This window comes from Tachypleus tridentatus, chromosome 6 (genome assembly GCF_004210375.1).
Source record: "Tachypleus tridentatus isolate NWPU-2018 chromosome 6, ASM421037v1, whole genome shotgun sequence".
NCBI lineage: Eukaryota > Metazoa > Arthropoda > Merostomata > Xiphosura > Limulidae > Tachypleus > Tachypleus tridentatus.
In genome coordinates, this window is record NC_134830.1 from 41,104,483 (window position 1) to 41,116,801 (window position 12,319).

General features: G+C 31.3%; 1 protein-coding gene across 8 annotated transcripts in view; it reads left to right on the forward strand.

Annotated features, from left to right (window-relative positions):
• Nucleotides 1-12,319, forward strand: part of LOC143252318 (cilia- and flagella-associated protein 36-like) — a 26,583-nt gene continuing 14,264 nt past the window's right edge. The window contains exons 1-3 of one of the 8 annotated variants that reach the window (XM_076504274.1): nt 1-477; nt 5,611-5,675; nt 10,367-10,477. In XM_076504274.1, coding sequence (XP_076360389.1) covers nt 10,376-10,477 — 102 coding nt within the window. In that variant the 5' untranslated portion in view covers nt 1-477; nt 5,611-5,675; nt 10,367-10,375. Of the gene's footprint in view, nt 478-530; nt 668-720; nt 1,012-1,155; nt 1,231-1,547; nt 1,749-5,610; nt 5,676-10,366; nt 10,478-12,319 lie in introns of those variants that run through there. The other 7 variants (XM_076504268.1, XM_076504267.1, XM_076504273.1 and 4 more) reach the window with 7 other exon arrangements.

A 12,319-nucleotide genomic window follows, 5' to 3' on the forward strand; every position in this document is an offset into this window, starting at 1 on the left:
TGTTTGGTAGGCGCGTTAGCTTCGATTCATCGCTGAGCAATCTTGATTAACTTGAACTTGCTCTTCAAAGTAAAGGCAAAATGGTGAAATTACTTCTAACGATTTTTCATATAAGCTTTGACTGATTATATAAAACTTCCATTTTACGGGTTGACACAAAAGCATCATTTATAAATTGATCTGCAAATTACTCATGATTAAGGTTACTGTATAAAAACCTAATATCTTTTAGAATTTACTCAAGAATGAATACTTTATGGACACTTAGTGTTTAAATTAAAGGAATTTTCAAGTAACGTGAGCGCACTGATTTCAACAAGTATTATACGGATGGATCCAGTGATAATTAAACAAAGATTCGTTGAAGAAATAAGGAGAAATGACTCTGAGACGGATAACTTAACTTAGTCTTTATAACGTATGTAAAATACTGAGACTGTAAAGAAAAGAAGAAAAAAAAAAGGAAGAAAACTCAGCGTAAGTAAAAATTGATCGAGTAACAATTTATGGTCATTTTCGATCATAACTCGTTACAATTGAATTCTCACATTATATAACACCCACACGACTGAAAGAGCGAGTATGTTTCATGTGACGCGGATCCGAACTCGCATCCTTCGGATTACGAGTCGAGTGTTCGTGGTACTTCTTTGCCGTCGTAGAAAACGTAAATATTTACGATTTATACTCTGGCGTAAAGAAATAATAGTTTTGCTTATTAAAAGATTGTCCAATTTGTCTGTTTTATAAATTAATATTAATTATGTAATATTTAGGTAATGAAATTAAATATTACAGCGCATTAAATATATTCATGCGCATAAGTATGACAGTTTCCATAGCAACATTATTGCTACAAAATATGTTAAACTGTATACAGCAAATAAACTAAAAAACCTATAATGACTGAGAAAGATCAAGCCAACTGGGTTTTTGAAACATTAGTGAAATTTCTAAAAGGTGCTGTGTGGAACATTCCAATTTTAACATTCATTGAGCAAAAATCGGTTGGTAAGTGAGAGAAATAATTTAAGCTTGTGAAACTGCATGATGTTATTCTATCTCGCAAATAAGACGCGATGAACCCACTGACCAGAAGCAATTCCTCTCCTTTAGTGCAGAGCTGCATGTGGCAGACTCTTTCAGGATATGAGCGGAGTGTTATAATAATAACTGTAAAAAATATTTACAATTAGGAAATGAATACGTCACACTTACTCCTTATCCAAAGTTGGTTATAAATTATTTACTGCCTCACCAACTATTATTACAACTTTCACCTTTTCATTCAAAGAGTTTATTTTCTCAATTCCTTAAGAAACAGTAGTACAATACTAATGATGAAAAAAATCGTAATAAATTGATTATATTTGGACGTTTCAAAACTAACTTTTCCATCTTCAGCATAATACTAAATTAAAAACTAAAAGTAATGCAATTTACAACAACCTCAGTTAAATAAATACTTAAGAAATAAGTAAGTACAGGGTAAGGTAAATGTTAAAAGAATTTAGTTGAAACTTGTTCACATATTGATGTCATGAGGTTCGTAGACTATGTTGATAGGTTTGGTAACTGACAGGCTAATTATAGTGATAATTTTGGAAAACTGTATGGCATTTGAATAGTAATATCTACAAACATAAGACGATGTTGAAGTTGATTTCATATTTGCTCAGTACTTTTGTTTTGTTTGTCACTATATAATAAGCACAAGGCAACACAGTGGACTATGTGCTCTATTCATTGTAGGTATTAAAACTCTGATTTTAGTGTTATATTTCCATACTTACTGCTGAGTTGGTTACAGTGTTAAATGAAACCAGTTTTTATTTTCTGTTATTATACTTATAGAGATTATTTTGTATACTTAAGCTATTCTGTGTATTTAAACTAACCTAAATCTCTTAAGATATCTCATGAGATATTATTGGGTGTATGACCCATTATTGTTAACATTAATTAATCTTCAGACAATGATGGAAGAGAATCACATATTTCAGGTAGCTGTGAAATGAGTGAAATATGTTTTGTCCTATAAAACTGTATGGATTGAACATATACTTGTGATTGTGATAATGTGTTCCTGGAAAAGAGAGCATTCACCATTATTACTGTGTGTGTGTATATATACTAGTACATTCAATTAATTCAGTTTTTTACTTGAAATGGTTCTGTCATGGCCTGTATGTATGATTGTGATATTCAACATTACTTTGTCAATTGAGCTTTTGACTTATCAGGCTAAGTTAACATTTTAATATTAAAAGTCATGATTCTTGATCACTAGAACATTAAGAAACTTTGGAATGTCTAGCAAGGTTTTACCTCTTGTATGAGAATAAAAGTTGGAAGATTTTGACATAGGAGACTTAACCGTGACATGTGGTGCTAGTCTAACACCATGGGATGTATCCACCAACAAGTTGGAGAAAAGCCAAGGAACTTCAGCCAAACCCATTATCATTAAAAACAGGCCAGCTTCCATGTTACCTCAAAAAACATAAATTGTTACAGGACCTTTGGGAGTTACTTTTTCAATATTCACCAAACAAATGAATTTGTTATCTAACTTTAAGTAGCCAGGGAAGAATAATAATCAGACTAACCTCTTCCCATTTTAGTAGTGATAACACATCTGAGATCACTCATTTTATTGTAAACCTAAAGGCCTCCTCATCTCTTAGAAAAGGGTGGGAAGAAGGTGGAAGAAAATGGTTCTTAAGGCCAGAACTTATGTATCATATTGCAGAAAGTTTGCATCTATACAAATTAATGTTATCAATGAATATTTTATTTCAAAATGATTTAATTAAAATATTTCTTAGGCACAATGTTAGAAACGAATCTTGTACAGTCACAGAGCCATAACACTAAGACTCATCTTAACAATCCATAAAACAAGAAAAACTGAATTACATTACAGTCTGACATTTCACTGAGCTTCTGTGGTTAGCTGCAATATTTACTAGAAATACCAAGTGATGAGCACTTAAATAACCTTTACAATATTATTGTGCTCTTAATCAAACAGTGAAAAACTGAAAAAATAGAATGTAGAAAACTTTGTTGCAAGTGTTACACTCTTGTCATAGGCTTGGACTTGTCTCAGTCACCATATTTACAGCTTCTTTCATATAAGCAACACTGGTTATACCAAGACATCGTTCTTTCTTTATGTGTCAAACTATATTTGACTTGTGACTAAGCAAACTCGTGTGATTATAAAGATGTATGGTTTAGTTATCTCAGGAGGAGGAAGATAAACTCTTAAAATGAATGATGAGTAGATATAGAAAAAATGACATGATACTGGGCAGAGCAAATCACTCTTCAAAATAAATTCATTTGCCCTAGTCTTTATGTCCTAATCACAATATTTCAAAATATTTTATATTTTTATTTTGTACAAGTAGGACCAATTAGAGAAGGGAGTAATAAGGACCATTGGCCTGGGCCTCAAGCTCAAAGGAAGGGGCCTCAAATTTAGGCACTTGTTACTCTTTTGCCTTTGTTAACTTGTTTTTTACATGCCTCCCAATCAGACCAAAATGTGATATGCCTACACACACACTCTCAGCTTAGAGCTGCAAATTATGCATACAGGTTAAATATCCAAATTGTATTTCACTTTTCTTTTGGGATAATGATTGTCTTATTTTGTTTTTGTGTGTCATCATTTTTCTTCTGTTTTTTTTATCCGAGTCAGATGCTTCAAAAGATAGAGGTGGTCTGGGTGACTCTGATCATCTGAGAGGGCCTGTATATGTATAATTAATTGTCCAATACTACACATGTCTTGGCAACTGTACTTTTGTATTCTACAATATATAATAATATGAAAATTTACTTAGGTAAAAAAACATCTTCTGGTATAAATTTATTACATTACCACTGAATTCTACTCAAAAGATAACTAAATACAGCCAGTAATGCATTTAGTCATATCAACACTAATTTTAAAGTGTAGGTCTATAAAACAAAACATGAGATAAAGAATAGGGATAGATTAACAAGGGTCAGTACAACATGTTTTGCCAACCTGGAGCATCTGGTGACTAGAACCAATATTTTTGGCATAAATATTTGTTCCAAGAACATCCCACTTTGTGCAAATGCATCTGCTATATATGTAGTCTCATTGGCCCTGAGCATAACAGTTAAAAAGTGCTATATTGTACCTTTCTATAACTTATGGAAAGAAAATTTGGTATGTTTAAAAAAAAATTAAAAAGCATTCTGCAGTTAGTTATCAACTTTAAGAACAGTATGTAGATATTTGTAGACCTGCACTAATCATCATTCCAGGTTAGACTTAGGCTGTTTGTCACATTGACCTTTCACAGAACTTATATCATTATATCTTTTGGGATGATGGTTATAATCAAGTGGAAAGATATATAGAGATTTTGTGTAAAGAATAAAGATTAATTTGTTTGTTTGGACATGACTGTTAGTCTCTCCTTTGTTAACCTTTTCTTTGCATAAGGCATCTCTTGCAGTTATGCAAATTTTGTAAACCTTAAGAATTACCCATAGATTCCAGTTTTACTTGGAAATTTCACATATGAAATGGATTAACTGTTTTAAATATTCAAAAATTACTGACAAATTTTTCAGGTTCTTGAACTTTTATATGTCTATTACAAATTTCCAAAAGAAACCAAGGAAAATTTGTTTGATACCATTCACATTTTTTTAATGTATAAATCATAATGGATGAAATAAAAGTGCAAGTAAATTTATTATATTAATAATTTATTATTAAATATGAAAGTTCTGTTATTTGTAAGTTTTTGTAATTGAAGAATTATCAGCTATCACCCACCAGTAAAAGAAATAATAATAATAACCTATATCTTGGTTCATTTAATTCAGTGTTTATTAAATCTTAGAAGTTCGTTACTAAGCTTGTGAATACCATTAAACTTATTATTTTCAGCTTCCTAATAATATGCTTCAAAACTGATATTGTGTGAATTTGTTATAAAACCACAGGAGCTATGGTTACATATATTAAAGCATGATGTTTAACATAGAAGAAATAATCAAGCACAGAGCTGTTAGAGATTTTTTTATTTTCCATATTTTCAAACTTGTTTATTATATGTGATAATGAGAAAGGAGGTTTGGTAAGACTTGCATGATTTTTCGTATTTTTATAATTATATTTTACTTGGTCATAAGTTTGTGCTTACAAATTATTATTTTTACAGATGTGGTCAAGTAAGCAAACAAAAAAAGAAATATGATTTTAGTGGACTTTGTCTTCTTGTTTCCAGAGTTGGATGTCATTTTAGCTTCTGTACTAAAGCAGTCATTGACTTGAAGAAAGCCTAACATGTATTAAAGAAGCTGAAATGCCATCCAACTCTAAAAACAGACAGGAGCAGTCCATGAAAGGTAAAACATTATTACATCTACACTGCATAAGATACCCTGCAAACAAGAGCAAAGGTTCCAATTGGAGAAGGAAGTATGATAAAAAATATGAAAAAAAAGGGTTTTAAACTACAATTTCTGTTGCAGACTGTTGTTTTATTGGTTACAATTTTAATATTATATAATAGAAAAATACACTTATATTGTATACTTTTGGTTCATTTACAGTATTTGAACCTGAGGAAGGAAATGAAGAAGAATACAAGAAAATTCATCAGGAGTACAAGAATCTGGTAAATGAAGTAAAATTACACTTAAGAATAGTAATTTCTAAGTTTGTGTAAATTGATAAAATCATTTAATTTGTAGAAACTTAGCTTCTAGTTTTACTTTAACTTTTTGGAGTCATATTGTAAAATATATTAACATTATATAGTTATACAGACTTGTAGTAAAATTAAAACTGCAGTGTAAGTGTTACAATGATGCAAGTTTATATTATCAATTTGTAATAAGAGGTTAAAACGTTTTTATTAGTTTAATATTCACAAATATTTCCCATAATGTGGAATCAAGTGAATTGTGTTCACTAAAAGTTTCTTGTATGCCTCAGTTATACTTAGAGTTATTGTTATTTAAACTAAATGCACGTCTGTTATATGTACAAACATTTCCCATCTCATTCTAATAATGTGACACTTGTTTTGAAAATTCTTCACCTTTTATGTAATTTAAAGCACCTGATAGCTATGTATCAAAACATCTTATGCTGTGAAAATAGTGACACCTGTGTTCATAAACTGCACTCTCGCTGTGTTTTTAAACATGGGGCTGATGACATATCCATAACTGTGCAATTATGTTTATAAATGTTTCACACCACGTTTATGTTTGGTATTCTCAGGTTTAACTGATGACTGGTGGCTCCACTTTATAATGGAAGGATTTTCAGGATAAACCATGAAGCAAATACCATATTTAAATAAATTTAACAAAAATATAGACTGGACATGCATTAAAACACTCTTTACTTATTAACAAATACAAGAATCTAGTGTATGTGCTTTCATTGTAAACTGGACATTGTTTTTCACTAGACTCATGAATTGATTTTTCTTCTCTCAATATTTCATTTCATCAAACATTTCACTGAGATCCCATGTATTACTGTTTAAACCTAACATTTACTACTTAATAAAGAAATGTCATATACACCTATAGTGACTATAACATGACTGGTTATTTTTAAACAAAACAGGGATGATTTAACTCTAGATATCTTCTGTTTTACTAGTGAAAGACATTGTTGTTGCCTGTACTTTTACACACTATGCATCATTACAACAGAAATTTCCATGGGTTATAATCTCCACTGAATAAAAAAAATAAACTTAACAGTTTTCTGGATAATGTGTTATGTAAAAGCAGCATAGATACAGAACAAACAAAAATGTTTCTACATTAAAAAGAAAAGGTAGAAAACACAGGCTTATCCTCAAGCCAACTCCAAAATTCAAATTTAGAACCACTTGGCTAAAAAGTATGTTCATTTTCTCTTACCCCTGTAAATTTTTAAATGTAACATAGTGATAGCATAAACTTATCAAAACACTGTATATTTGTGATAATGTTTCTTTTATTACCCATTCCATTCATCTCAGTCTTTATACATATACAATGCTTTTTAATTTTAAAATTATACAAAATTTAAAGTATTCATCCAGAGTCAGCCTGAGGCTCCATTTTCTCTCATCTACACTACTTGTGGATTCTCTAGTGCAACTATTGTTTTATATTTGCCATATTGCCCCTATTTATAGTATTTATTTACTACTTTTTATCTTGAACATTTCTAACACAACATATTGTTTATATTAACAGTGTTAGGTAAACATACTCTAGGTGGCAACATTAGTTAAAACATGGTGAACAACTTCAAATTTGTTTTTGTCGTTATAAACAGTTATGGCTTACAAGTGTCTTGATAATTTAGAGCAAATTACTGTAGAAAGTCTGATTTTACTTGTTTAACATTTTCTTTTAAAGATCAGGTACTTGAATTTCCAGAATATCTTGACACTTGCCACCGATACATATATATTTCCGTAAAATATTACATAGGTCTGTGAATTTAAACTCTATAAAAGTTGTTTTGGTTTTAATAATGGATTTTCCATAATTCAATTTTGCGAGTTTTGAAAATAATATTCCTTTTTTTTATCATGTAAGAATTTTTTGCAAATCAGAAAAAATACAACTTATTTGCATCAAATTATTATTTCATTTACCATAATGAACATTTTCTATTATTATGTTTGTTATGTTTGGATTCTAGAATGATTGATAAGACTCTTACATCACAGTTAGTCTGAAAGAATCCATAGCCAATGGTTGTCAACATAAGCATAACAGAATGTAACTCGATTTCACTGAGAATAATTCAGTTAGGTAAAAATACATGTGACATTTTGTGAAAAATCTATATGTTATTGAGAAAAATGGATATCATTTTTGGTTTCAGCATACAGGAAATACTGTAGAACATGTAAAAATTTCAAGACAGTAAAACCATCACAGGCCTGTGGTATTTTTGACTGGTTATTTGTTTTTGTCATACTCTTTTAGAATGTGAAGTTGAACTTATTTCAAGAGGTGATATCAAGTGCAAATAATGTTAGTTTAAGCTGAGTAGTGTATCTGTATCAGATGTACACAGTGGAAACAAACATTGATGTAAGGAGTGTGTTTTGGCCCCATGGTAGAACTCTGGGTTTCACAGTTTGCAAAAAGCTATATTAAACTTCATACAATACTACATTATCTTCTCTGCCCTTCATGTTGTGGTATGTTATAAAAGTAATATTCTGTCCATTAACATAGATGATGCATGTAGTAGGGTGCTGGTAGCTGGCTTCTTTCCCATTGGTTAGTAGCTCAAAATAAGGGATGACAACATATAGCTTTAGTAACTTTGCCACAAATACTAAAACAAATTCAGTATTGTAGATATCGTGGACCATGGGATACTGCAAAAGGACTTATCTGACTTTTTTTAAAGTGTGATATCATTACTATTCATGTTCCTGTTTTCATATCATATTTATCTGCTTTCTCCAGGCTTAGCAACCAGAGCATAAAGATATACACAGAATTTAAATTCTAGAAATGTTATGCAGAAAATAAACATGGGTAGGAAAGGCAAGAAATACATAATGGTGAACAAATAAACACATTTTTTATTCAGTGTAATTGTGTTAGCCCTCACACTTAATTGGTCAGCTTGCAGTTTTCTGATGTAAATTTAACTGGCTGCTGGAGTTAAGAAGAATTTTTTTGAAGTGTCTGCACTGGACCCAAGCAAAAATGATTCTGATTCATCACTGTAATTCAGACAACAGTTTAAAATTTTGGGTGTAATCTGATGCTGAGTATGTAATAGACTACTTCAATACATGGAAGAAAAGAAAAACTTAACTTGTTCCAAATTGTACAAGTACCTTGAGATGGGTTTTTCTTCTCCAAGGACAGGTCAGACATAGGGCCAAAGGTGATATGAGTTTCTAGTTATTTGCAGGTGCAAACTTAACCTTGGTAGGAGAGTTAGTACATAGTAGTCACCTTTTGACATTCAGTTGACATGTGTAAAACAACTGCACATATATTTAAAAACATTTACTTGAATAAGTCTGAACAAAGGTATATTCTATACTAGTTATGGAAGGGTAGAATTTGTGAATATTTCAGTCTTTATACAGATATCAAATGTAGCAGATGGGCAGATTGGTAAAAATTTCAGAAGTTCTTTTTTTTTTTTTTTACAGTGATTAGAAAACTGGTTTTATTTGTACATTTGTGTTTACTTTTTTTTTGCTGTACATTTTATTGTCTGTTTAGTACATACTGAACCTGCAACGTATTGTGGATACTTGACACATTTCTGTGGACATCAGTGCTCCTAAACACCACAAGACTAAAGTAAAAAGTAAACAGAACTGATGTAAATTGTTAAAAGAAATATTATATGCAAAACAGAAAATAAAGTAGTGGTGATAAACTTGCCAAATTAAAATAATTTTATTTGTAAAACATATAAACAGTGTTTCAGGCAACAGCCTTTTATCTGGTTGCTAGTCAGAATGAAAATGTTAATAGGTTTTAACAGTTTTATTCTCACTAGAAACCTGATAAAGAGCTGTTGGTAGAAAGGTTTGTGCATTTTACCGATAAGGTTATTTTAATTTAGCAAGGTTTTCCCCATTATTTTGTTTCCTATTTTGTATCTCATAATTTCCCTCCCTGTGCAGTTATTGTATTAAAAGAAATACTATATATAAATTTATGCCAAATGAACAAACAGAATTAATTCCAAACACCAAATACAATGCCACATCATGAAAACTAGGGATTTCCTTCAGAACTGGCCAAGGTTTGTTATCTAACTTTACTCACGTTATCCACATACACAGTCAAAACTACTGGACATTTTATTTCATCATTAGATTTTTAAGTTCTGTTACAGACTACACAGCCTTGAAACTTCTAATAAAGTTCTTTCATGCTCTTCTAATTGAAGTGTACCTACCTGCAGTAAATAATAACTGCCTTTCTGTTGAATTAAACCAATTAATTTGTGTTTTTTTAGACTGCACTCTACAGGTACAGTGTGATTATCTTGTTATATTTTAAATTTTAAAAAATATATATTATCTTAAATATCTTCAACTTTTATGTTTCTTTTATCAGCTTGTAAATGTTTACAGTTATATGTTGATTGCTTGAGTTATTTGAATTTATCTAGAAGTATGCTTAAGATGGATCAAAGGCATTTCAAGTCATTTACTAGAGATATCATTTGGTATTTTTGTGATCTTATTGTTAATCATTAAATTAACATATACACTTCAGGATTTTGTTGACAGTAAGGTTATTACAGATACAAGGTTCTCTTTGTGGTTAAATGTGAATTGACTGGTATGTTTTTAAGGTGGACTATATGCTTGGAAGTCACATGGAAGATATGAAAATTACTCCTGAGCAGTTTGAAAAGGCATGTGGAAGTGTGGGTAATAGCAATGTTCAAGGTCAGTTACATCAGGTAAGGTTAAAATGTGAAAAGAAACTTATGCATTGGATGAATGAACTAAAATGACAAGAACTGTAAAAACTATTAACTAATAACCTTATTAATAACAAATAAATTTCTACAAATATGCCAGTTTTAAAGGATGTATGTTGGGTATTTGATAAGTGTAGAAATTGTGGTTGGTTTTTAAAAGCAAAATAATTTTTGCTATGATGCTAATTTTAAAATTTTTAATGGTTCTCAGGAGTGATTACTGTACTCATAACCAACTGCAGGTGGTGGGTTGTATAGGCTTTTGGAGCATCATATATCAAAGCACCTAATACCTAACATATATTTGGTCTTACTTCCTGCCATTTAGTTGTAGACCTGCATTTTTAGTTTATGTCTGATAGGTAGGATATCCCCAATAATTTTGGGAGCTATTACTACAAACATCTTTCTCTATGAATTAATTATACCTTTTGTACTTTCTTGATAAATGGTATATTTCTTTTTGTGTGCATTTATTGTGTGTTAATTGAGTTGACTTTATTTAGATTTGTTTTATTAAATATTATTATTATTTTGGATCTACTTTTTGTGAGTGAAAAAGTCCTTTGTCTTGTGGGCATTGTGGATTGCAGCATTGTCCTGCTGAAAGATTCAGTCATTTCCACACAAGTGAGGGCCTTCAGTCAATATGGATGCTCTCTCCAACATGCCATTGTAGCCAGCTATTGTTTGACCCTCCTGTATAACCTGAAGCTCCATCCTTCCATGGAAGGAGAAAACACCCCAGATCATGATGGAACCTCCTCCACTGTGTCATGTAGAAAAGGTCTCTGGTTGGAAATCCTTATCATGCCAGTAATGTTGGAAGCCATCTGAACCATCCAGATTAATTTTTTCTCATCAGAGAACAAAACCTTCTTTCACTTTTCTATGTCCCATGTTTGGTGCTTCTCAGCAAAGTTTAACCGAGCTGTTTCGTGGTGTGGAAGGAGGCGTGGCTTTTGAAGATGTTTACGGTTTTTAAAGCCTTTCTCTCATATGAATGCCGTCTTATTGTTCTTGAGCTGCATTTTGTATCCATAAGGGCCTTAATCTGGTTTGACAATCGGCTGGTGTCTTGTCAGACAACTTGTCGAATCCTCCTGCTCGACGCGGGTGAAATTTTCTTAGGCTAACCACTTGAAATTCTCGTTCCGTATCCCTCAGGGTCTTTTAAGAAATTTGCAACAGCAGTTTTACTATGCTCATTCTCACCAGTGATGACACATTGAGAGAGACCTTGCTTTTGCAGCTCAACAATTCTGCTGCGTTCAAACTCTGTCAACTTTTTAGCCTTTTCCATGTTTTTACCCAATGTAACACAGGAGATGTCAGTGGGAGATGTTGACAACGCTAATGCTTGAACACAAGTGACTAAATTTCGTTACATGTTTACCAATTAACACTTTGTTTCAGTATGGTCTTAAACTTTTGACCAGCTAGTATTTAGGCTGATTTCATAGTGTTCGCATTTTCCCTATTAAATACTAAAAAAGTTTTTTATTTTTATTTTCCCTTTTCTTATTTTCATCTTTCGAAACTCTATTGAAATAAGTGGTTGAGTCTAACAATGCAAAATGCATATTTTTTCTTTATGCCAAAATCTTAAAGGCCAGCAGTGTATATGTGTATGTATGTGTATTCCTTGAAAAAATTTAAAAATCCAAGCTAAGCTGACTTGGTTAAATTGGTTACTTGAGTGAATTAATACTTCTAGAAAATTTTATGTCAATTTTGCAGTAAGGATCTACAAGTCCTTTGTTACCTTGATGGATTTCAAAATATATACTGTCTAAATACTAAAGATCAAATACAATTTTG